The sequence below is a fragment of the Gastrolobium bilobum genome, unplaced genomic scaffold (genome assembly GCF_033153095.1).
Source record: "Gastrolobium bilobum isolate Gb01-03AN ecotype WA unplaced genomic scaffold, APGP_CSIRO_Gbil_v1 utg5573, whole genome shotgun sequence".
In the NCBI taxonomy this organism is placed as follows: Eukaryota; Viridiplantae; Streptophyta; class Magnoliopsida; order Fabales; family Fabaceae; genus Gastrolobium; species Gastrolobium bilobum.
Window position 1 is genome coordinate 29635 of NW_026895721.1, and position 27747 is coordinate 57381.

At 32.7% G+C, this 27747-nt stretch overlaps 2 protein-coding genes across 2 annotated transcripts; both read left to right on the top strand.

The window, feature by feature from the left end:
- The first annotated feature begins 1532 nt into the window (after positions 1-1532).
- Positions 1533-4973, top strand: LOC133294358 (uncharacterized). The gene is made up of 3 exons (XM_061493011.1): positions 1533-3346; positions 3459-4375; positions 4543-4973. Exons 1-3 carry the CDS (start codon positions 2209-2211, stop codon positions 4885-4887), a joined length of 2400 nt encoding a protein of 799 aa, XP_061348995.1. The 5' UTR covers positions 1533-2208; the 3' UTR covers positions 4888-4973.
- Positions 4974-15975: 11002 nt separating this feature from the next.
- On the top strand, positions 15976-18677 carry LOC133294370 (uncharacterized). The gene is made up of 2 exons (XM_061493025.1): positions 15976-16754; positions 18322-18677. Exons 1-2 carry the CDS (start codon positions 16227-16229, stop codon positions 18373-18375), a joined length of 582 nt encoding a protein of 193 aa, XP_061349009.1. The 5' UTR covers positions 15976-16226; the 3' UTR covers positions 18376-18677.
- The last annotated feature ends 9070 nt before the right edge of the window (positions 18678-27747 follow it).

Here is a 27747-nt window from a genome sequence, read left to right on the forward strand (position 1 = left end):
AATAATATTTCAACTGTTATTCTCAATTAGTTGATTATTAATTTTGAGGATGGAAAAGTTATGACTCAAGCTTAAAATTAACATTAATTCAATAGTGAAAAGTTTACTGTAATGTATTGTATAAAAAATAGAGATAGGATATTCTTAAAATCAAATATTTCTATTACTAATTTATTATCACTTTTCAATTGTTGGATCCCATTTTTCAGCAGATAATTTCTGAAAAGTTTCTGGAGAGAAAAAAAATAGCTTTTGATATACTACCGGTAGTATATAGTTATATTAAATTGATAGTAAGAACATTTGATAGTAAAAATATTTTACCTCTAAAACTTGATAGTAAAAATATCATCCTTCCATGAAAATACATAAACTTAGTGGAAGAATTTGAAACCCCCCCTCTTTGGGTAGGCTTTATTGGGACTTAAAAGAGAGGCCTACTCCTTGAAAGTATCTTATATTTTTCTGTCATATAACCCTGGCACTCATAATTTAGTTCAATGTTGTATAGCTTTCCTTTAACAGTAGTCAGCTTTTACGCATCTCAACTCTCAAAAGGAAACGAGTTAAAAGAGAAGCATATCCCTCTAGTACACCTTTAGTGGATGGAGATCCATCATGACCCAAATATCTTTATTGCTTGCAAACTGAGAAATCTGTACTGAATGCAAGATATATTTTGTCTTAGTGCTACTATCAAGGAGCTGAGATGGTAGCATTGTTAGGTATCCCAAGATATTAGAATTTTTTATATTGGGTTTTCTTGTCTATTATATATGGATGTAAACAACTCCCTGGTAATCGTAGGTATAATTTAAGGCCAAGATAAGTGGTCCAACAAAAGTTATTAATTTGGTTGTTTCTGTTTGTATTGATTTGTTATAAGGTTTTATAAGAGTTATGTTGTAAGAAAAGTGATTGTGTAATGTTATAGAGATTCGTTTTGCGTGTCATAATTATTTCTTTTTCTTTTTTTTTTCAAAAAGTGTGGGCCCCAACAAATGTTGTGTGTAGGAAAGTTTGTTGTGTTATGTTAAATGATAAATGGAAACCTTCTTTTATATTATATGCTGCCAATCATGACAGGGACCAACTTGTCAAAATGGGTAAACCATGTTGCAAAGCAACCAGTACTTATTCTCAACTTATACACTTATATAAAAGAAAAACAGAAAAATACACTTTATGTAACTGCTTTCATGCACTTGCAAATATGTACTGTCTATGATAACTTACATTTTTCTTTGTTTGAAGTCTGCTCTTACAAGTCTCTCTTTTTTTAATTATTATTACTATTAACATTTCAGTTTCAGCTATAATTTATTACAAAAATAATGTCTTTGTTGATTCTGGTCATCAATATACAGGTAAGCAACTCTAATTATATACAATATTCTATAGCCAAATTGATTGAAGATATTTATTCTTTTTGTTGTTCAGTTTCTCTCTCTTGTAAGTAATGGTGACAAGCATCCAGGAATCTAGTGCTTTTGCTTGCTAAAATGGTTAGTTAAGACCTGAGGCATAGAGAAAGGAGTGATCAGTGGGGGGGTTGGTGGTGGTAGGAATAGAAGAAATGAAAATTAAAAAAAGAAAAGAAAGGAAGGAGCATGTGGGGTTCATAGGCCAGTCTTTCACTGAAAACCAGGGAGCAAATTGATCTATAGCTTTCTTTCTATTCACTATTATAGACTTCTAAGAGTATACCCCTCCTTTTCAACAGAATGTGCAGTCTAACACGTGCAAACACCCTTCTTTTCTGCATTCTCTGGTCATTTATAGAAGATACCTTTCACATCAGTTACATGATCTTTGCTATTCGGTGTGACTGATGGATTTAACTTGTCCTTTTGGAATACTTTTTTTGTGAACCACTTTTTTCCCCCTGGATGTGAGTTTCAGCAAGGAAAGTGTAAGTTCTTGAATGCTCTTTTAGGGAACTATTGCTTTACTCACACATTGCACCCATCAATTTCACCGGGTATTGCCGTTTCTCAATTATTGTACTGATAAAAATTGTACTGGGATATTTTGGATCCCAATTATTGAATTATTTGTGATCTATTTTTACCAAAAGTGGGTCTGTGCTCTCCCTCATTGGTGTGAATCATTTGAATTGTTATGTAATGTGGGATTTGGAGTTTATTGGGGTTGTTTTCTAACTTTTGGTTTTGAGTTGCAGAGGCCAGGAAAATCAATCTCATAGTAATGGGTGAGAAGGAAATTTCTGTTTTGGATAGTATTGGGTATGACAAGAAGATTGATACTCATAGCATGGTTCCCATGTATTTTGGTGTTTCTTGTGCATTCTTTGCCCTCCAAGTCCTCAAAAAACCACATGTTGAGGTTGAAAAAAGATGGTCTGAAATTCGTGATACCATACTTCAAGGAAGTGCCCAGCTCTTGGGGTTGATTGTGTGGAAGGTTCAGAATGGAGTGACAAATGGGGGAGACTGCAAGCTCAAAAATGCTGAGAGAGAAGTTGAAAATCTGAAAAAGATGAGACATGAGGATGCCAAAGCCAATGAGAAAGTTGTGGGCATCTTTGCTGCACAGGAGCAAAGTTGGTTGAATGAAAGGAGGAAACTTCGCCAGCAGATTGGGGCTCTACTGAATGAGTTGAGAGTTTTTGAGAAAAACAAGGACACTGCTATTTTTGAACTGAATCAGAAATTGAAGGAAATGGAGGTTTTGGTTGAGTCAAGGGACAAGGAGATTGAGGAGAAGAAGAAGGAGCTTGAAGAAAAGCTAACCAAGGCTGAAAAAGATGCACAAGAACTGAGAGAATCAGCTAGGATTGAAGCTCAAGAGCATTCTTCAGATCTCAGGAAGCACAAAACTGCTTTCATTGAGTTGGTGTCAAACCAAAGGCAGCTTGAGGCTGAACTGGGTCGTGCACTGAGGCAAGTGGAAGCTACAAAACAAGAGCTTGGTTCTGTCTTGGAGAAACAAAAGGAGTCAGATTTGATGGCCCAGAAATTATCTATGGAGATTGGAAAATTTCACAAGGATTTGGATCAGAAAGATAAAATTTTGTCCGCAATGTTGAGAAAATCTAAGATGGATACTGCAGAAAAGAAAATGTTGTTAAAGGAGGTTAAATTATCAAAGGCTAGGAGGAAACAAGCCGAGCAAGAAACAGAGAAGTGGAGGGCAGTTACAGAAGGAAAACATGAAAGACATTCCCTAAAGAATATGTTGGTGAACTTGAGTTCAAGGATGGATGTTTTCCCCGGTGCTAGAGGTATGCAACATAGCTCAACAGGTTCATCACACATTGCAAAGGAACCAGACCAATTTTCACCCTTTTCTGGTCACTACTTGCCCCAAAGAAATGAAGACTTATGTAAGATTAATTTCTTCAAAACTTCTATTTCAATTTATTTGTTGTTAGTCTACAAAGCTATATAGCTAGAGCATCTTTTTGTCTTCACTGTTTCCCTTATTTTTATCTCTAGCTATTCCTGCTAATGCCAAGCGTTTGGAAGATTGGATGCGAGCTGAGGCAGAAAGATATGCAACACTGATTGAACAAAGGCATCACTTGGAGCTAGATGCTTTTGCAGAACAAATGCAACTCAAAGATGAGAATTTAGAGGCATTTCGGTGGCAGTTGTTGAGAACAGAATTAGAAACAAAACAGCTGCAGTCCCATGTGGAGGGATTGGTCAAGGATGTGACACAGCTAAGACATGACAAGATGAAATTGGAGACCTTACTTTTGGAGAGAGAAGATGAACTGAATTCACTGAAAGAGCAATTTGCATCAAAATTGAGGCCATTAAACTGCTTTAGAAATAACTCAAATTTGCCTCCACAATCTTCAGAACTAGCCCAAGATGCTGTCTGGTCCAGAGTCAAGGTTCTCAAGAGAAAACCAGGTGAAAAAGTGATACAAATGATGGAAACTTTGATTGAGGAAGATTGTGAAAAAGAAGTACAGTCCATGCCCCATGATCAGTTTAACAATGCTAATTTACTTGTTCAATCTCCAGAAATTGAGATTGAAGAAGAAAAGGGTGTTTGTAGGGGGGATAGTCCTACTCCTATGCAAAATCAAAGTCCAAATCAGGTAGAAGTTGATGCTGCTGAAAAAATAGCATCTACCAGCCAGCATTTTAATAAGACAAAACAGTTCCCATGGAAGATGGATCTGCATGCTCTTGGAGTATCTTACAAGATCAAGAGGCTGAAGCAGCAACTTGTTCTCCTTGAAAGGTTGACAGGAAGACAAGCCAATGATGAACAAACACAAATTAATGATGATAGCAAAGTTGGTATAAAGGCTTATCTGTCCTTGACTACTTTGTTGAATAAACAAGTTGGAAGATATCAATCCCTTCAAGAGAGGACTGATGATCTTTGCAAACGAATGGTAAGCATAGATTCTATATAGTTTTGACACTATAATCCATTTATAATTCCTTTATAATATCCATTTATGATATTGAAAAATGATGCAATGTTGTTTTAACTATTATAACTTCATTTCGCATTGCAAATTTGAGCATAAGTCAAAACATTTCTTGCACATTATTACAGCAAGAGAATGACCTTTATGCAAATCGTGGAGATATGAATGCTGCAAGAACAAAGGAGAAAACATCAACACTGGAGCACTTCCTAGAAGAGACATTTCAATTGCAGAGATACATAGTTGCAACAGGACAAAAATTGATTGAAATTCAATCCAAGATAGTTTCTGGATTTGTTGGAGTGGCAGAAGAGATGGAGAAAAGTGCTGGAATTGACATGAAGCGCTTTGCTGACAGTATTAAAAATCTGTTCCAGGAAGTTCAAAGAGGTCTAGAAGTTAGGACAGCTAGAATTATAGGAGACCTTGAGGGAACACTAGCTCGTGAAGGAATGATATGCTTAAGGAGGTAACTTCAATTTCCTGAGGCATAGAAAAGGGTCATTTGTCTATAGTATACTTGTTACTATAGTTCATTACATCAATTTGTATATGGAAGTCACAGAAAATTTCCAATGGAATTGTTACCTTAGTTGATTTGAAAGAACTCATGGACCCAATATACAAACCAAGGTGACAGAGCATACCCCATAAAGAAAATGTAAAGTTTCTTTTAAAAAAAAAAAATCTAAAAATTGCCTGCTAAAACTTTTCTGGCTATTATTGCTCCCATTTCTGGCTATAATTTGCTGTTTGGTTGGTTGGATAAATAAAAGGTGGAAAGGTAAGTGTACAGTGATTTTTATTTCAAAATTTTCATAGTCCCACTTCTAATATGCTCGACCAAATACACATTTAATCAATAAGATGTGCCATTGATTATCCCTCTAAAAAAAAATGGCCATTTTTATTTCTAAAAATAATCTAAGCTTGAGGAAATAAAAAAAAAATTGTGGCTTTTTCACTTTAAATGCACAATGAATGTAATACTGAAACATTAAGGCACGATGATCTGTATTGATAGTGATGCGTGCGACAGGAAAGAAAATTTGGTCTCTTGGATTTATTGAATCCTACACTAATAAATTATATCTAGCTTATTGTTTGTTTATTCAATTCTAATCACATGGGCTTTGTAAATACTTTGTGGAATCTTTCCTTTGTTTTTTTTTTTTTTTTTTTTTGTTGATCCAATTTTTAATCAATAAGGTGTTTATGGTAGATGATGTCATCTTCTCTAGACAGTCCGTGAATAAAGACCCGTTTGATTTTTATTCTCAAAAATAATTTTTGAATTTTTAAAATAAAAGAGTAAAAAAAACTTATTTGGAAAGGGATGTTTTTATAAATGACTCTCAAAACAATAATAATTTTTTAGTTTTAAAAACTAAAAAACATAACAACTTAGGGACGTTTTTAAAATTTATTTTTTTTGGTTTTTTTTCTCTTTTGCGGTGGTAACTTTATAAATATGAGAATTTATTAATGACACTTTTGTAAATAAATTTAACTTTTTAAAATTTAAAATACTTTATGGTAGCGGTGACAATTCATGTTGAAGTCATGTCTGTGTTGAATTCGTGTCAAGTTGTGTCGATTCGAATTGTCACCTTTACTTTACGGTGGCAATCTTATAATTATGAAACTTCGTTAATGACATTTTTGTAAATAATTATTATTTCTTTATAAGTTTAAATCTAACTATATTCAAACAAGATTTATTTATTTTTACTCTCAAGATCAGTTTTTAAAATTTATATTCAGAATAATTTTTGACAAAAAAAAAGAAGAAGTCATATTCAAATAGAACCTAAGTCTCTTCTCTCCTAGTTTCCTCCTCTGAATTCACAAGTTGCAAATTAGAAGAAAAACATAAATAGTAAAAAGAACAGCAAAAGTGTAAGCACCGGTTCATATTGTCCGTAACTTTTTTTTTAATATATACATTACTTTCGTAATTCGATTCTGTTGTAATAAAGGCTAAAGTTTTCCAAGAATGCTTCTAATATCAATACTTTGAACTTTTTGGGTTGATCCATAAAAGCTAGAGTTTTTCATTTTGGATCGGGAAAGTGTGAACCACAATGCTCAATACAATACATTAATCTTTTGGATTTTTGAACGATCTGATTCGAATTGTCTAACTATTTATTAGTTTAATTTTTTAATAAATAATTTATCAATCTCACATATTCTGACAGTGCATGTTTAAGTTATACATTACCTTATTAGTGATTTGTGCAAAAAATAGTGCGAGTCTGCCATTCATTGTGCATGCAAAACACACAAATGGAAAATACACCACCTGAATGTGCATAAGTGTGATATGACATGTTGGATTTTGCAAAAGTCGCGTACAGGAGAAATGTATGACTTGAATACGCATCATTAGGATACACGTCTTTTTCACATAAGATTAATAAATCTTTATCCAAATAATTTTTTTTGAAAATATTTCAATCGTTTCATTGTTTCGCAACTAATTCGATTCGGGGCGGGTCCAGGATTAAGGCTTTAAACTCCTTCCAAAGGTGGTACTGGGGAGATTCGAACACATGCTCTCATCCCCACCTGCTTAGCTCCCATGCGCCAACTCAGCTACCACCATTTAATTTATCCAAATAATTAAACCGATAAATAATTACAAATTTTGCTTTACACAGACGAAAATCCTAATATTTTCCCTTTATTAGACCACTATTAGTTGGATGAAGTCTTAAAAGTATCGTCGTGGGCTCTAACATGCAACTTTCTCTAAAATTTAAGAAGCAATTCATCACCACTTTGGAAATAACAACTCATCGGGCCCAATATCTCATCTCTTTTATCTTACACTCCTCGGTCCTCGAGCACTCTTTTTTTAATACTATTGAATTTGCTAGATGGAAGACTTGTTTATGTCATCTTCATTCTTCAATCCAATCTCAGTGTTAATTTGGTAACTTTGAGGGGCGTTTGGTACAGAAAAAATTTTTATTTGTCCGAGAATTTCAATTTTTTACATTCAGTTTACGATAATATCTGAAAATTTAAAATTTAAAAAAATTCAGTTTCTCAAAAATTCGAAAAAAATCCGTGCACCAAATGGTCGCTAAAATTGAGAATAAAAATCAATTTATATGTTCTTATTATAATTTTATACAAATTTATTCATGTATCTTTAGCCGATTTTAAAAAAATATATCAAACTATTTATTAGATAAAGAATATTAAAAACATGCACACTCTTTGATATTTATTTTTAACACTTTTATTATTAGATGAATTTCATGTCAATCTACTAAATAAAGACAGAGTCCAAATTATTTTACAAGACTCAAATGATATATATCAAATCATTTCCCTTTACTATAAATACATTCACCAACAAATATAAAATGGAATGTGAAATTTCAGTTGGGGCAATCAAAGCTATACCAGAGATGGACAACACACATTAACATATTGCATATAATGTAAGAGTTTTGAAATGGACAACGAACCTTACCCATTAGCCTGTCAGTCACGTAAATGTCCAAATTAAAACTGCAAACCAAACATTAATTTCTTCTTTGTCTTTTATTTTTTCTTTCGGTCCTGTATGTTTAGGTGGCTTATACCTTCAACCTCTTCTGCTTGCGATCCTCCTATGTATACTGTTGTGCTTTTACCAATAAGTTTGGTTTAATGTCAATTGTTCGGCCACCCTGCTATAAAGTTCCTACTTCCTAGTTGAGTTGGTGCAATGCCCTTTATCTGTTGCTTTGTGTGTCTGTGTGTGTGTATATATATATAAATATATATATATATATATATATAAATATATATATATATATAGAGGCAGGATCTTTTGACTCCGGTGTCAAAGAAAAAGTTTGACACCTCATCTGAGAACCGTTAGATTAAAAAAAATCAACGATTCTGATTTGTAAACATGTGACACCATTGATTTTTTTTTAATCTAATGGTTCTCAGATGAGGTGTCAAACTTTTTCTTTAACACCGGTGTCAAAGGATCCTGCCTCGTATATATATATATATATTTTTTTTTTTTGTGTACAATGTGTGTGTTTTTTTAATGAGGCACCAGGAAGGAGAGAAGAGGCATTAATTGTTGTAAGAGGAAAGAAAGAGAAAAGAAAGAAAAGAAAATTTTCATGTTCAATTTATTTAAGGTGGTGGATGTTTCCACTAGTAAAGATACATTTAATCTCTTGCACTAACATTATAGGAACTTTCGCAAATTTATTTGAATACAAAGCTTTCCCAACCGGTGATACGACTTAGAGATAAGCTTTAGGGGAAATTCTAAGATGTATAACATTGCTCAAATGTGGTCACGCTAATAATAATTTATTGTATAGTTAATCTTCAAGTGGTTAAGAGCAGCATCGAGTTCATTTATGAACTACCATTCCTTTTACGGGACTCCTGCTCTCTTTCTCTCTCACACACCTTTTTTTTGGGAAAACAAAGTTAGAGAGAAATGTGTGTTAAAATGTATAGTTTTCTTGTTTTATTATCTAAAAAGAAAATGATCTGAGAATTATATAAAAAAAATTTATAAGCAAATATCTTTTATCTTTTAAGCGAACTGTGACGAAGAATTACCTTATACATATAAAGACTCCAAATTCTACAAGAGCATGGCTAACTCTAGAACATGAACTAGTTCAAAAAAAAAAAAAACTCTAGAGCATGAAGAAAAGACAAGGATAAAAGGGGTAAGAAAGAAAGTGTTGGGAGTTGAAACAAAATAAAATGAGGTTTACCTAAATATGTAAAGGAAGATTATATTTACAAATTTTTTATTTACAAATTACACTATGTCTTATCAGTAAGACACTCTTGAATAGAGTCTTACCGGTAAGATATAGTGTAGTTCGTAAGTTTATAAAAAAAAATTGTCAATATAATCCTACTTAAAAATGTATGCCAGTTTTATGACTACGCTAATTTTTTTTTTTTTTTTTTTGGTGTAATTTATTATCACTTACCCTTTAACAATGTGATATGTGAAGGTGAAGGAATTTTTTTGAATATAATTAAATTTGAACTATATTCACTTTATTTTTAATTAGAATTATTAACAAATTGTGTTGGGCTTAATGCCGTTTGACATGTATTATTTTTAGTTTTTTTTTTCTTTAAAAGCAAAACTTAACCAAACATAATTTTGTAAAAGTTCTTTTTATAAAAAGAGCTTTTTTTATAATGAAGAAAAAAAGTTAAAAGTTAAAAATTTCTGAGAGGAGGTTTTTTTTTTTAAAGTATGCTAGCTTTTTGGAGTCGTCATATATATTTTACAGTTTTACCCTTATTCAAAACTTATATTTATAAATTTTGTTCTTTACCTTAATAATCCATCCTAACAATAAATTATTTCATTTTTCTTCCTTCAAATCATTGGAACAACTCTATATAATTACCAAATATTTTTTAACTTTATGTGTAATAGAACTACTTGCACTCATGTGCATAAACCCAACAAGTCGGTGTCGTTGCAAAATCTATCTAGTAACCATAAATGTAGATGATTTGATATGGCTTTATGATACGCGTTGGCAAGTATACTAATCGAACAAGTAATACAGTGATAAGAAGTATTGTTTCTAGAGGAATTGTGATCAAATATCAAATAATTGTTCCTTTTAAGATGGAAGAAATTCAAATAGTTGTGGAAAAATATTGTGGATTTCGGTAAAAAATAAAAACCAAAGGTAAAGACATATTTTTGGATTTCTATAATGAAAATATAACAGATATGGATTTTATAAAATATAAGAAAATATTGTAGCTAGAGTGCACTCACCATATGATTCCCGCCTTTTAATCTGGATTGATTTAAAATACTCATCTAAATAAATATTCAGATAATTTATCATCTAAAAATATTAAATAGCTAAACCTCAATTCCTTGCAAGATTAACCATTTAACCCCAATTGAAACCCTAATTCTTTGCAATATTCCTCATGGAATTAAGCAATAAGCACGATAAATTAAACATCTGCAATAATATATACGCCTATTCCTAGCACGCATACAAATTGTTATCCTACTCCCTTTCAAGATCAAAATTCCAATATTCCTATCTAGAGCTCCAACCCTCAAACTATCATCTACTATCAGATTGATCAGTTCTAATAAAGAGGATAGACATTACGCATAGAGTAGAGATAAATATAAATATATAAAAGAGTAAATATAAATCAATCCGTCGTAACAGGGGTTCACATAGGGTTTGTGACCCTAACTACAATAAAGAGTACTAGCCAACCATGGTCATGGCTAACACACAAAAATCCAACATAAACTGGAATAGAAAATGGAAGAACAAAAGATGAACAAGATTTTCTCTCAAGAACTCTCTCCTTGAAGCACTGTCGTCTCTGATGATCCAATTTTCCCTTCTTTCTATTTAGCATCCTTTTTATATTCTTTTCTCAAAATTTCGTATTTTCCTTCTTTTTCCTATATAAAAATAACAAATAAGTGAGAAATAACACTGAAATGGAAAAGTTAATATATAAAAGCAAATATGTACAAAAACTGCTATTCTATGACTTAATTCTTATTATTTTTAGCTTGAAAAACCACATATGCCAGAGGCACATCACTTTACATAGATATGAGAGCAATGCAGCTATTATTGTTGACTGAATTACCTATGGTGGTATTTGATTTATGGTGAAGAATGCATAATTTAGACCATGAATCGTAAGGGTTAATATATATATATATATATATATATATATATATTGATCAGATCGATACTATATGAGCTGACCAATACGTATTAGGCCTAATCACATACGGTTGATGAGAGAAGACTTGGAGTTGAATAATCTACTTCTTGGGTTCTTGGGCTGTTGTCGATGGATAATGAGGGATTGATATGACTCTCTTTCAGCGCGATGAATCCGACTAGAGTGGGTACCTGCAATGACACTCCGATGCTTAAGTCAGTATCAAAGCTAGGCTTATATTGTACTTTTACTGAATTAGATTATCCTACCTGGGTATGTACCCTTTGTTTATATAGTGAATTTGATACCGCCTTTGGTAGGCGGTATGCCTTCTGATTGGCTGTTTATATGCTGCAGGTTCAACTGGTGCCTTTCTGGCCTTATCTCTATTATGTCAAGCTATCTGGGTAGAGTGGTGGCAAGCTGGAGCTGTCCTTTGTGTATTGATTCTGTGGCGCGGTGGCTTCTTATTCGTACTTTATTGATCTATTCCTTAACTCTGAAGTCATGTTTAAAGACGGTTTAGGCGCGATGAAACCATCGCGCCCCCTGATTCTTTATGCGTGATGTGGATATCGCGCATTGTTCGGGCCTTGTGTGCTTGGGCTTTTAATCTTTAGATTTTAACCTTTGGTGGGCCTATTGTATTTTATACAGATCATATATATATATATATATATATATATAGGGTTCCTCATTTCTGTTGTCACTGCTGATGAAAAAACTTGCAGCAAATATATTTATATTAGGATACGGAGCCGGATCCTGAAATTAAAAAAAAAAAATCCAAGATACGGAACCGGATCTTGGTGGAAGTAAGTGTTGCTGCACATTTTTTGATCTGCAGCAACGGGAGAGCTATTAAAGCCACACACACACACACACACACACACACACACACACACACACACACACACACACACACATATATACTCAAGCCTATGGAATTATTGATCTTGTAGCGGTTTGAAAAAAGAATTCGCAGCTAGGATTCCTCGCGAATACATGGTTTGAGATTTGATTTGATCTTGTTAATCTTTTTATCGGACTAAATCGAATATTTCTATTAATTAATCTATTCCTATGATATAATATAAGTAATTCCTAATAATATTAGTAATTCCTAATTAATCGTTGGGGGTTAGGATTGATCGGAACCAGCTGATTATGAATATGACTCATCGTGCCGACTATGAAACAACTTATTAAAAAGATAAGACAGTCAATCCGAAATGTCACGAAATCCCCCGCCCTTCAGGGATGCCCTCAGCATCGAGGAACGTGTACTAGTGTATATATATATATATATATATATATATATATATATATATATATATATATATATATATATATATGTATATGCAGTATATTCTTACACCGGTGTAAGAGTTCGAAGTCTTACACTCAATCTTGATCATTGATCCACTTGTATCCAATGGCTCACATTACTAAAAAATTTGAGCCCTTAGATATAAGTGAGATCAGCGGACAAGATTGAGAGTGTAACTTACACTGGTGTAAAATGATCCTAACCCATGTATATATATATATATATATATATATATATATATCTATTTCTTCAGTTATAGGAGATAAAAATATCTCTTACAACCTCAAAATAATATCAAATTAAGGTTTGCGAAAAATATATAAAATATTTTGAGAAAATTTATATTGTAAGAGAGAATCAAAATTCTTAAAATACCTTTTTTTCCATTTCCTAAACTCAAAATAATAACATTTGGGTTTAGAAAATAGTTTCCACTCTGAATATTATGTCTGCAGGAAATTCATTCAGCCCGTAAACATGACCGGTGCATTTCTCATGCATATAACATGGAAATGTTATAATCCCGTGAAAAGCAGATCATCATGAGCACTACCAGTTCTATTAAGGACTTTTTCTAATGTCTTGTTGTAATTTTTTTTTTATTGCTCTAAGGATATTCTCACAATCGACAATCGAAGAGTAATCTTTCAGAGGCATAGAGATTACCAAATGAGACATAAAAATTATCGAAGTGGACTTTGTCTCTACTAACAAAGCATTTTTCATGGCCAAAGAATCGAACCTCTATTAACATAATTAAGAAACTTAACTGTATTTAAGATAAGAGAGTGTTATATTTATAAATTTTTTGTTTATAAATTCTTACAAACTACACTAAATATGACCGGTCATACTTCAATCAAGAATGTATGACCAGTTATACTTAATATAATTTGTAAAAAAAAAATTGTAAATGAATCCATCCCTTTTAAGATATATACATCTTCCACCACGTTGTAAAAGTAGAAATAATACTACTAAACAACAAACGGAGAAAACCTTTACGGAGAAAAGGCCTCGTATTAGTGCCTTAGTTTTATTTATCTTTTTCTTTTTGCTTTCTTTTTCAATTTTTTTAAGCTGGAACTTTTTTTTTTGGTTGGCTGGAACTTTGTCTAAGACTCAACCTAAAAACCTTCCATTATGTTAGGATAAAGACGGGTCTCTTATGCAGTGTTTTTAAATATTTCTTTGATATTTGCAAGTTTATTCACGAAGCATGTAAATTATTGAGAAAACGACCTCAAAAGAAGATCAAGGACAACTATAACAATTTCAAAACTCCTTTACAACCCACCGACTTTATATAATTTGCATAATGTTTGCACGGTTCTAATTCTTTCTTTCAATAATTTCTTACTTTTTCATTTTTTTTTTTTAATTTCACTTCACCATAAAGGCATATATACTTTATATTTGACTCTACTAATTATTTGCCACTTTTTTTTGGCCAAATTGTGTTCTGAATAATAGCAGGGTGTATGCACAATAAGAATAAAAAAGTTGTCAATGTTACCCTCTTTTTAACTAAAGATGGTATAAAAGGTGGAACTCTTATTTAGATTCTCTTATTATTTGTTAAAAAAAAATGGTACAACGATATGATCAAAAGATTTATTACGATAATATGTTTTTACTTCTTCTTCTTTTTTTAAAATGATAATATATTTTTATTTTATTTTTTTTGAAAATATTCCAATCGGTTCATCGGAGTAGGTACATAATTAATAAACTTCTCCTAAAGATGGCACTGCAGAGGATCGAACACATATTTTTCTCCCACCTACTCAGTTCACATGTGCCAAGTGAACTATCATTATTTGATTGTTTTTACTTAGTAATAAATTATAAAGGAAAATAAACTTCAATTGAGCTATCATCATTTGTTCATTGGTTCGATTTGTAGGCAAGACAATTGGACCAGTGGTAAGATTTTTTACCCTTTATCCCAAAAAAGGGGAAAACCAAAAATAAAAAAAAAAATACAGGCAGAAATTCCAGTCTCACCAATTTTAAGTGGCCACCAATGGGATTAGTCTCATTAAAAAATAAATTGTAAGAAGAAATACCTTACCATAATAAGGATCTATAATTCATTCATCAAAATAAGGAGCAATTCCAGTAATTACAGTCACCAATTTTGAATGATGATTATACATACCCTACACATTATTATAGAAAGATATGTGGAACCTCGTGATCTAACAATATTCATAAATCCAGTCCTTTTCATTATTTCGACATGTCAACATACGTTCCAGGCCAGGTAATTTTCAGTTTATGAATATTAATTTATTGAAAGGAGTCGAAATGTGTGTAATAATCATTCCATTATGAAGTACTAAATCGACTGGGAGACTAAATTATTATTATTATTATTATTATATTTTTACAGTTGACTTTCTACTTGCAAATTCAAGTTATACTTGTAAGCCATTTCACTAAGAGTAAATTTTCCATACGATAATCTATATTTCATCATTTTCATTTTTTTATACAAACATTATTGTGAGGGTATTCACGTAGGTTCCAAAAAAGAATTCAGTTAGGTAGTGTTTGGTTCGGGAGAAATTTTTTTTACTAGGGAAATGTAATTGATAGAAAAATAGTTGGAAAGTGAGTTTGATAGGAAAATGTAAAAAAAGTTGTTTGGTTGACCCAAATATTACCAGGGAAATTTATTTAAATATGCAAAATCTATGTTCGGGAGAAACTTTGCACCTGTTTTTTCACTTCCCCAGTCATCTCACAATACCACATCTCAAGTGGTATTTTGTAACATTGAATTTCATCCAAAAATCAACACAAAAATCATTTTCCCATCTATTCTATTTGTCTGGTATTTCTTGAAAAAACCTGAACCAAACGTGGTATTTTGCAATATCCACCTACACTTTCCCATCAATCCTAAAATAAACCTTCAACCAAACACTACCTTAGGGAAAATCTGCCTAGGATTTTACCACTTGGTCGGGAGTTGCAACCCGCACACAAATAAAATGATTGAGGAATGATAATTATATTATAGGAGATAAATTTATCTATTATGTGGGAGAGGACTTCGGTTCGAATTCTACCAACAATATCTGAGGAGAGGCATAAGTACCGTAATCTTTGGACTCGCACCCGAACTCTGGATTAGTCCCATAGACGGCTCAAAGAGTCGAACCCGTAGGAATACCGGGAGTTCTGATTCGCCTCAAAGAAGTAATTAGAATCAGTTACCAAACAAAAATTTATCTGCTATACATATATAAAAATATATAAAATCTATGTGAATTCATATGAACGAAGAGAGATAAGAAAAAAATATAAATTTCACACACTTTATATATATTTACAAGATAAATATATCTCCTGTAACGTACGAAAGGCACTATAAAATCACGAACATTGAGCAGTTTCTATCAAGGCAGGTTACCTTTAAATTGGGGCAGAATGGAACACTACCACCCTTTTCTTTCCTACATTTCTCATCTCTCCCCCAACTACAAGTCACAAACCAAACCCACGAAATTGATCTCATCTCTATGACTTTTCAAAGGACCTGATGGCACTTCTATAAAACCACAATTCACATTCATTCACCACCGTTCTCTCTCTCTCTCTCTATATATATATATATACAAACTCAGTGACACACGTTTTTATCTCTATAAAACCACAAATACCAACTTCACTAGCTCATCATAAAGTACCCCTGCCACTGTATTGTGTTCGAGCCTTTTATTGAGGAGAAGTAACAAACATTATTTGATGGGGTCAGAATCTGACCATATTCGCGAACGGACCTACAAACCGACAAAACTCTCCCAGTTAAACTCACGGCTAACCAAGCCGCCGGAGATTCCGCCGCCGCCGCCGCAGACTACGGTTTCGGTTCCTTTCAAGTGGGAGGAAGCACCGGGGAAGCCTAGGCATTGCCACACCGAATCGGAGCCCGGGAACAATGCTAGAACCTTGGAACTGCCTCCGAGGTTGCTGTTTTTGGAGTCCAAGGTTTCCAACATGGACGCGCCTTCCCCTACAACAGTGTTGGATGGGCCGTACATGGGCCGGGCCATGTCCTTCACATCCTCCTATAGGACTCCTAGGGGCTCATGGAATTCCAATTTTGGGTCCACCAGGTGGAGCGGTTTCAAGAAGATTTACAAAGAGGATTATGAGGGCAGTTTTGACTTTTCAGGCCACTGCACTACAAGTACTAAGCCTAAGGTGAAGATCACAAGGGCTCCGAGAAGAGGAAGCTTCTTGAATTTTTCGAAGGCAAGGTCACATTTGTGGGTAAGTGATAATTCATCTAATTTATCTTTCTCAATCTTCGATAATTAATCGGTGTTCCATCTCCTAACCCTTTCTCTATTCAGAAATTCTTAACAAACAAAAAAATCTCTTCAATGTTATATAGTTAAATATTTATCACTTTGATTATGCGGCCATTATTATCTCATTTTTTAATTATACTTTTCATTATGATATAAATTGAATATAAGAAAAAAGAAATTGTACTTTAGAATAATTGTGCTCGATTCAATATATTTCATTCCACTGAATCTTGCATAATGGAGGGTTATCCAAGATGTTAGATGTGCATTATAAAACGCAAATTGATTCATAGGAAAAAGGTAAATTTTTACTCTAAATATATTGCTTTTTGCATTTAATTATATTGTCTAGGTGGCTACAACTAAGCTACCAAATTTATGAAAATTTATATGCTCCTTTTCATTTTCTTCGCTAGAAAAGCTACACTTGCGACAGTAATGACAAAATTTCCCTTACTTTCTGTGAGTCAAAAGATTAAAACAGTCAAATGGGAGCAATATTTGGGTACCCGAAGCTGGACTTTCACTCCCTGGCTACAGAAAAAGCATTGACCGCTATTGCTGCTGCGACTTTTGGTTTTTCTTGCGTGTAAATTTGGCTAATATTAACGTTAGGAGCATATTATATTTACAAATTTTTTTTTTATAAATTTTAAAAAAATACACTAAATACGATCGGTCATACTTTAATCATCCAGCGTACGACCTGTCGTACTTAGTGTAATTTGCAAAAAAAATTTGTGAACGGATCATATCCCTTAACGTTATCCATACATTATTTTTATTATAGTATTTTTTTAGTACTAAAATAAAAAATACATTCTAAAATAGCTTTATTTTCTTAAACTAAAATAATGTAAAGTATATGTAATTATTATGGTGTTCAAATAATAATTTTTTTTTTTTTTTTTTGGTAAGCAATAAATTCTTTGTTGATTGAGATATTCTTGTGTCCTACTGATATAATTTTTTTCTTTTAATAAAACTACTACCATTGAATTTTTGTAGATCCTACAAATCATGCAAGTCTTATTGACAATTTAATGATAAAATGTCATTTTGAAGGGGAAAACTTGATGAGGACACAAGAATTTTGATTTCTTGGGAGAGTATCGAAAAATTAGGTTACATACTCCTTACAAAACTTAATTCAATGAGTACAATTTTTTCCTCCATAATTTTACCAGTAACTAAAAGAATTTGAGTGTTTATTGCTCCATTAGATTTTTGTACCTGCACCATTTGGGTATTTAACTTTGAAATGGATCCTTTGTTTAATATGACCATGCTGTTTGAGAAGATCTTGATTATTAATAAACAAATGATTTGATAAATTTTTTGTTTTTTTTGGGTACAGGATTTGGTAACTTCTTGTCCTAATATTTTTTTATTTTTTTTTTCTGTTTTCAGCTTATCATGATTTATTTACCCTTGTATAATATGTTAAATTTTCCATCTACTATTTTTCTCGTGCTTAGTTAGGTAGATATCATATCATGTAATTAATAGTAATTATATAACTGCAGGCAAGCATTTATGAAAGCTTTAAGCAAGTGGTCCCATGGAGACGCAGGCAATGAACACTCAAAAAAAGAGCTTCCAAATTGACACCGTTTAATGAAGATTTGGAGTGATCCCACTCACTGGGTTACAGCTTATGGCTGAGCCTCTTGCCCGTATATTTTCCGTTTCTTTTTCTTTTCTTGTAATTCACAATATATTTAATAAATAATGATTATGATAATAATGATTTATATAATCAAATTATTTAGTGGATATGCATATGATATATAAGTAACTAGTAAGTAGTAAGTATATGAATATATATATTTGAATTTTAACCATCTTAAACTATGCTACAAAGAATATCTAACATTATGATCTGTCTTTGATTGGAATGGGAGATAAATTAGTTAGTGTGCACATAAGTTATATCGAACATCACCTTCTTAAAATATCAACAACAAAAAATCTTCAAAAATGTTAAATTATTTAATTAATGTGTCAATACATAAGTTGGTGATAGCATATATTTTTTATGCTAACAATAAATTCAATATTTCACCAAAAGAATTCATTAACAATTAATTTTATTATTAATAGTGTTTATAAGTTCACTCCTATATTTACCAGGCGTATTTATTGGATCGAAATTGCTTAGGTATCCAAACCTTTTTTTTTTAAATGTCGAACATTTGATCCTCTATCTTTTTTGTTGAGTTTTTAATTAAATATAACTAGGGTTCACTTTTTCTGCAGGTACCGCATATAAGTTATCTGCAGTAAATTTAATATGATATTCTTTTGGGGCAGAAATTATGGTATTTTTGTAATTTTAATTTATTTCAGGGCTATAATAATCTTTATATTTATAATTTTTTAAGATTTCAATAACAAAATAACGTTATTTTGAAAATAAATGCAGATAACTTATCTGCATTATTTTTTTCCATATAACTATACATGTCTGTAGCATATTTTGGGAGAGCGTATGTTGCTTTTATGTTTCATGTATTACTCTAAATTTTAAATTTAATAAATGAATATCTAGAAAGTTTAAAATAAAATTTTAAAAATATAATTAAAAAAATGTACACAAATTTTCCATTATTTTTTGTGTATAATATATTAGTTTAAATATATTTATAATTTCAAAGTATAATAAAGAGATTCATTGAAATTTTGATAATTACATGAGTAATTGTATTTTGTTTTTGTTGTATGTAATATTTATGTGAATTTGTGATTCAGATTTATATATTTGCATGTACATTGTACACGAGAAAAGTGTTTCTCTTGCGATAGAAAAAAAATTATCTCTAGCAATTTTAAAATGTTGTTATTTTGGGGTTTAAAAAAAGAGATTAGTGTTTATTATTTTAAAAGACATAAAACTGTTTAGTCAAAACTATAATATTTTATGGTGAGAAAAAGAGTTACACAATACAAATCATTGAGGGAAAAGTGAGAGTTTTTTTTTAATTTATATTAAATTAAAAAATAGTCATTTTAATTAAAATAACTGTCTTTAAAAAAATAATTTTTTTCCATAAAAAATGTAAGGTCTTGTTTCATGAATTTTTTTAGAATATTCTATATATTTTTTTCTAAACCCCAAAATGACCTCATTTTACAAGAAAAACATTAATTCTATTGTATAAAATATAGTAAAATCAATCTTTTTAAAAAAAAAAATTCATATTATGATAGTCATTTATAACATGAAATATTTTCACTTGGCAAATGGTGTAAGAAAATCTCATATACTCAACGACATAAATAAAATTTCAATTCCACCCATCAAAAAACGATGTAAGAAAATGATATAAAAGTTAGGATTTTTCCCCCAATATACTCATTTAATTACACGAAGTGCTTATAATATAATTTTTTTTTTTACACATGATAAAAAAAAAATCTTTGCTTGTGTTTGTATGCATAGTTTGTCTCAAACTAAGATAAAGAAAGACGGTGACAAGGTGTAGCAAGTCGGCTATAAAAAAAAAAACTGTTCATATGATTATGAACCATTATGATTTTTTATTGGAGCATGCCTTTTATAGCGACACATTATATTGAATACCGGGTGTGATGAGAAATGGGCAAGGCATCACATCTTCATCCATATTTGGTAACAAGTATATTAGAATCCAAACACGCTTGTGGACGAGCGGGGTGGGTAAGAAATGCCCAAGGGATAGGATGTGATTGTGAAGTTAGAACATAAGAATCATAATGGGTAAGTTGAGGAAGTTAGTAGATGTTTTTGTTAGAATCTCGTGTGTAGATTGCAAAACTATCTTGAAGAATATATTGCTATGCAACATGTGTTGATGGTTTTAGAGATTCAGTTAAACAAAATACCAAAAATGAAAAAAAAAAATTAATCATAACCCAAGAATAAGATGGTGAAAGCTAAAAAAGAAAAAATAATTCGAGTTTAAAAAAGAACACTTAAATAAGAATCGTGGAAGTTAGATGGAGGAATAAATGAAATGTTGAACGAGATGTCTATTTGTATCCAAAAAGTGGGAAGTGGTTCTTAGTGGAAAGTAAAAAGAACATATACCAAACAAATGAAGCTTGGTGGTGGAATGAAGATGTGCAATAAGAATTAAATAGAAGAACAAGTGCTTTAGATTTTTGCATAAATGTCCTAGTAAGGAAAACTCAAAAAGTTTAGACTGGCTAGAAAAAATGCTAAGAAAGCAGTATCAGAGGGTTAAGGCAAGATTTTTCATGATTTTTACAAAAAAAAAAAAAAAATGAAGACTTGACCTAGGTTAGATGCATCAATGATGAAAAATAAAAAAAAATTGGCAAGAGAGACAAAAATTAAAGAAAGATGGATGAATTATTTTAACAATATTTTTAACGGGGATAATTAAGAAAGTGAGGTGGATTTGGACGATGATTATGATGATTTGAATAAAAAATTTGCGTGTAGAATTAGAGTACATGAAGTTAAGAAGGCATTAAAGAGGATGAAGATAAGTAAACCTTTGGAACTCGATAATATCCCTATTGAACTGTGGAGATGCCTAGAGAATATGGCAATAAATTGGTTGACAAATCTTTCTAATAAGATTCTTCGAATAATAAGTATGGGTGGAAATTCGGGTTGACACGAACATGAATACACTTAACACACACGAATTTGAATTTGGGTTTAAAACTTTCAACACGAACACAACCCGCTTATTTTGCGGGTTAACATGACACAAACACAATCCACTTATTTTACAGGTTGACACGACATGATATAAATAACCCACAAACTCGTGGTGTGTCGCTTATTACGCGGGTTGACATGACACAATATGAATGACCTGTAAACTCCAAACTATGTTACTTAATATGAAGGTTGACACGACATGATAAAATACGAATAACTTATTTAAGACACGACATGACACAAATAACTTGTAAAAAGATTAATGCAAGCCAATTTTGGGTTTGCATGTTAACACGCGACACAACACAAAAATATTTAGGTCAGTTTTTGAAAACAAGTTGACTTACACACAAACTTTTGTGTCGTGTCACCAAGTCGTATTGAAAATTGTCACCCCAACTAATAAGATATCTCATGTATGGGAGGAATAGTATTCTTGTGCCTATTTACAAAAACAAATGAGAAATTCGTACTTGATCTAACTATAGAGGCATTAAGGTTATAAGTCATGTTATGAAGTTGCAGGAGAAAATTGTTAAGAATCACTTGAGAATAGAAACCAAGGTCTATGTTAATCAATTTAGAATTACATCGGGAAGATCTACCTTGGATCTGGTTATTTTCTTGATGCGATGATTAATGAAAAGATATCGAGAAAAGAAGAATGACCTACATATGGTGTTAATTGATCTTGATAAATCATAAGATAACGTTCCAAGAAAGCTTCTCTGTTCAGTTCTTGAGAAGAAAAAAATATCATAAGAATATGTAGAGGCAATCCAAGAAAAAAAATAGTTCGCTGACTGGGCCAGCGAACTAGGTGCCAAGTGGCAGACACTGACACAGTTCGCTGTACCCAGTAGCGAACTCTGTGCCACGTGGCAGCTCCCCAGAAGTTGGCTGCATGGGTAAGCGAGCTACCTGTCGACAGTTACAGTTCGCTGGCATAGGTAGCGAACTTTGTGCTATTTAAACCCCAGCCCCTCCCCTTCCCGACCCACTTTGTCATTCTCGTGCATTTTTCTTTAAAGGTTCCATTCTTGTTTGCTATTTTTTGCTATTTCAGTACTGATGCTCACCGGCAAGTATACCGATCACACAAGTAATATAATGATAAGTAGAGTATCGTCTCCATAGGGATTGGGTCGAATATCAATTAATAATTCTTTTCAAGAATGGATGAGTTCAAATGGTTTTGACAAATATTGTCGATTTGTGTGAAATCGAGAACTGAAAATAAGGACTTGTTTTTGTATTTTTAATTATGAGAAAAAGAATAATAAAAAGAGAATTGATTTGAAAAAATGTGAGAAAAGCATTGTAGCTAGAGCGCACTCACCTTATGATCCCCACTTCTTACTTTGGATTTATTTACAAAATTCAATTATATAATTACTCGGATAAATTATTATCTAAAACAATTAGTTAAATCCCAATCCCTTGGCAATTTAACCCTTTAATCTCAATTGGAATCCTAATCCCTTAGCAACCCCTCATGAAAATTAAGCGATGAACTCAATAATTTAGGCATCCGCAATTCAATACACATCTATTCCTAGCATGCATACGAACCGTTATCCTACCCCCTTTCAGGATGAAAACCCCAATATTTCTATCTAGGGTTCTAACCCTCAAACTATTCTCAACTATCAGATTGATCAAGTCTAATAAAGAAAATATCAAATACGCACAAGGTAAAGATAAAGATAAATTATATAAATGAGCAATTATAAATCAATCCGTGTAACAAGGGTTCACATAGGGTTTGTGACCCTAACTAAAATAAAAAGAAAACTAGTCAAACATAATCATGGCTAATAAATCAATATTCAATATTCAATGGGATGGAAGAATGAAAGATGATCAAGAATCCTTCTCCGAAGCTCTTCTCCTTCAGCACGACGGTCTCCTTCGGTCTAGATACCTAATTCTGTGCTGAGCCTCCTTTTTATAATACTCTTGTAGGTCTTCCAAATTTAACCTTTTGGACAAAACAGATTTACAGTATCGCACGCTGACGCTCTCAGCGTCAAATCCACGCTGTGAGCGTGGTTGTCTCTGAACTCCCACGCTGTCAGCTTGCTATCCACGCTGTGGGCGTGGGTAGAAGGATAATTTTTCACGCTATCAGCGTGGAATCCACGCTGTGGGCGTGGAAGCCTCTGGTTCTTCACGCTACCAGCGTGACATCCACGCTGTGAGCGTGGGTCTTTACTTTGGCAAATCCTCATTTTGCTCCAGATTTGTTTGCCTTTCCTACAAGTTAAGCATAAAATCAATTGAACAATTCTGAAATTGGAATTTAAGCAAAGCAACACTAAACGTTGCCTTTTTACTGAGAATTAACCCATAATCTTCTTCTTTTTGGCTTGGAAAACATCACATGCCAGAGGCACATCAAGTACATGATGAGAGTAACAATGATGTAATATGCATTCTATATTACAATGGGAGGAGATATTTTGGACCGAACGGTCAAGTGTTTGAAGGAGATACGAAGATTTTCCGAATGAGTCCGCGTTGCAAATATGTTGAGCTGAAGAGAATAATATACAAAAAGTTGATATTACAACGAGGTCAATCCCTGTCTCGACTGATTGCTAGATGCGCTTCTGGTAACCCGGTGCAATGGGTTGTTGTGGAGGTGGTTGAGGATGAAGATGTGTCACTAGTAGTTGATGCATTTCGACAGCATGGAGAGTCCTTATACATCGAGTTGTATGCAGAACTAAACACCGGTGGAGAGGCAAGCACTCAAAGTTCCATCCCTACCAGTTACTCCGTAGACATTAACAGGGAGCCGCAAGTAAATACGGATGATATGCATGTCTCACCCCCACCACCATCACCCCCAATAACACAACCTTTAGATGTGATTCCTGCCAATGACATGTATGATCCGTCGTGGCGTACTGATAGTTCCAAGGATGAGGTTGATGAAGGTCTAGTCCCTGACAGCGACTCGTCGGATACAGACGTTGGTGGTGATTTTGAAATGGAGTCGTCTACTACATTGGTTGAACCGATTCCATCACCGGGCATTGTTGGTATGCATGACCCACCACCTGCTGCAGGTTAGGTAATTTACCGTTTGAGTTTTATTTTATTTTAATGTGGTATTAGTAATGGCATGCAAACTTATGTCAAACAGGAGAGGATAGTGTACCATTTTTGTCGCAAATACCACATTACACGAACATTAACTGGACACACCCCGATTAAGAATGTGATGGCATGCAAGGGAAACAAGTACCAAATTGGCAAATGGGTCAAGAGCTCTATAAGGACCAGCAGTTTGAAAGAAAGCAGGATGTACAAATGGCCATCAAACAATATTGTATGGCAAATCATCGCACAACTGTCGTGCTAAAAAGTGATACGAAATGGCTGATCATGATTTGTCAAAATCACAATGATGGTTGTCCATGGAGGATGCAGGCATATCTTAAAAAAGACGGTCATGAATGGATAATAGGCATATGGAACAACTTCCATACATGTGTTAGTCAAACACTTTCACAGGATCACAAACAACTTAACTTTAATTTCATTTGTTCATTGATCATCGGTAAGTCAACCAGCAACTCTATATTTAAATAAATATCGTCTTCGTAACGCTAATACCACTGGATGTACGTGCTATTGATAGAAAGAGATCCATCTGAATCGTCGGGCACTAAACCCTGCACAATGAGGGCATCCCTTGAATGCCACTGTGTTATCTACAGTCCATGTTGATCCCTCCAGTCTACGTCACCCTTACCAGTGAGGGTGATAGTAAGCAGCTTCGGACATTGCAATGGATCGCTCGGTATCGGCTGCCTAAAACGAAATTGCCTCAGCACTCTATCGGGCTGTTGGTACACAACGATCTGGTAGTGTGTGAGTGGGTATACAGCTAACCATCTGCGCGATTCCTCGGACGACAGCTGATGTGCAGCGAATCCATTGTAAGGCCTCCACCCTATCTTGCGGATGGGCATAACGTTAATGTGATGACGGTAGCGTCTGACGTGGGAGAACCGAAACCGTCGCGACGTATAGATATTAAATCTGCAAAACAATAAGACAAATAATATTACTGATTAACGTAACAGACACAAAAAATGGAGTTATAAAACAACTGTGTATAATGATTGCAAGAAAACTAAAAAGTTCAAAAGGCAGAGACCTGGCTCCGAAAATAGCTTGGACGTCAGTGATCTCAGGGAGTCCTGGTGAGATAGTAGGGAAACGCGTCCATGCCCACAACTTTAGTAACAGAGCACATCCCCCCATATCTGATCGTCGTGGCTCAATAACCTTGCACAACTCCTTGTACAAGGTAGCCAATACAGCGGAACCCCAAGAATACGTCCCCGTCCGCTGGAAATCATCCATAAATAGTAGATACCGCGCATACACGAAGCTCGATGCAGTCTCAACGAACAAGCAACCACCCAATATGCGCAAGATCAAAGCACGTGTGTATTTCATACGGCCAACTTCAGTGCCAGACTGGGTATGATAATGCAGAAACTGTTCCCGAAGAAATGTCAGAGAAATTTGGTTCTTATGAAAGTCGCGCTGCCGACCTGGCTCTACGCCCAACAAATCTGTAATCAGCTGCGAGAAGGGATGGCCTCCAACGCGGCCACATACAACCTCTCCATCTATGGGCAATCCCAGCAGATGGTGTACATCCTCCAAGGTAATCGTAACCTCACCCATCGGCATATGGAATGTGCGCGTCTCAGGCCGCCATCTCTCAACAAAGGCCGAGATGAGTGAGTGATCAATCTGACAATAAAAAAAAATTACATTTTATCACAAGTTATGAAACATACAACATGTAATTTCATTTGTTATAAAGTCTACGTCTCACTAACCTCATGGTTGCGCAGAAGTGCAACGTGATAAAACCCAGCCTGCCTAAGGTAAGGCTGTATATCCTCGGGTATATCCAAATGATCGTGTGACGCAGCGTGTCTGACATTGAGGACAGGATCACGTGCCTGTGCGTCATCTGATGTGTTCCACACATGCGTGGAGATGTGTTTCTCCTGCAATGTTAGGAAAGAACGCACTGATGGACAGGGTCAATGAAAGTCTGGTGCGGGTCCTGCTGCTCAATGGATCTTTTTACAAAAAAAGTTTGATATTAAAATTACGACATTATATAATATATAGAAAATAAATACTAATTAATTACTAAGAAATGAATAAATATTCAACATTATTTAGTTATTCTATAATCCATAAATACTTAAATATTACATAATAAATAATAAATAATAACAACATTAATATACTTAGCACAATTAATAACACTAGCCATGACATACTAAATGTTGGATAATAATGCATAATCAATAAATAATATAACACAATTAATATTCTACAATGGTATTTTCAAACCTATAACAAAATAATGTTATTTGATTATTAGCAACAACAATTGCATAATAAAAATTATAAAATACAATAATTTAACAAGATTAATTGTGTAATACAAAAATTGTATAATATATTAAATTATAAAATACAATAATATATAATATTATACAAAAAATAAATAATATATAAAAATTAAATACTAATTACTAAGAAATAAATAAATCAATATTTTTATTTAATATTATATATTATATTTAAATTATATTATATTTAAAAAATAAATACTTGCATACAAAGATATATATTATATTATACAAAAATTATATAATAGCTAAAAATAAATACTAATTACTAATAAATAAATAAATAAATAAATACAAACATTATTGTAAAATTGTCTAACCTATTTTTCAATCCTATAACTAAATAATGTTAATTAATTCAAATATATTAATTATTGCATAATCAAGAATTTATTAAATACAAAATCTAACAACATTAAAATTAATATTTTCTAACCTAGATTTCAAACCTATAAATAATATCAAACAATTAATATTATTAAATAATAAATTAATATAAATTACTACACCTAATAAGATTTACATACATATTCTATGCCAATGTCAGAATTTTCTAACCTATATTTCAATCCTAGAACTAAATAATTTTATTTAATTCAATATTATTATTTATTTCATAATTAACAAATTATTAAATACAAAATTTAACAACATTAATATACAAAGTATCTAATCGAAACCCTATAAATAAATAATGCATATAAAAAAATTTATTAAATAGATTAATTAAACTATAAAATATTAAACTACTAACATTAACATGCAATTACTAAACTACTAATATTAAACTAATTAAAATAATAAAGCAAATAATATGT

What these genes read in the sequence shown, in the direction of transcription:
- LOC133294358 (XM_061493011.1), top strand. Translation starts at nt 2,209, where the DNA reads ATGGGTGAGAAGGAAATTTCTGTTTTGGATAGTATTGGGTATGACAAG. An exon ending in CCAAAGAAATGAAGACTTAT is followed by an intron (nt 3,347 to 3,458) that starts GTAAGATTAATT and finishes TTTTATCTCTAG; the next exon opens with CTATTCCTGCTAATGCCAAG. An exon ending in ATGATCTTTGCAAACGAATG is followed by an intron (nt 4,376 to 4,542) that starts GTAAGCATAGAT and finishes ACATTATTACAG; the next exon opens with CAAGAGAATGACCTTTATGC.
- LOC133294370 (XM_061493025.1), top strand. Translation starts at nt 16,227, where the DNA reads ATGGGGTCAGAATCTGACCATATTCGCGAACGGACCTACAAACCGACA. An exon ending in AGGCAAGGTCACATTTGTGG is followed by an intron (nt 16,755 to 18,321) that starts GTAAGTGATAAT and finishes ATATAACTGCAG; the next exon opens with GCAAGCATTTATGAAAGCTT.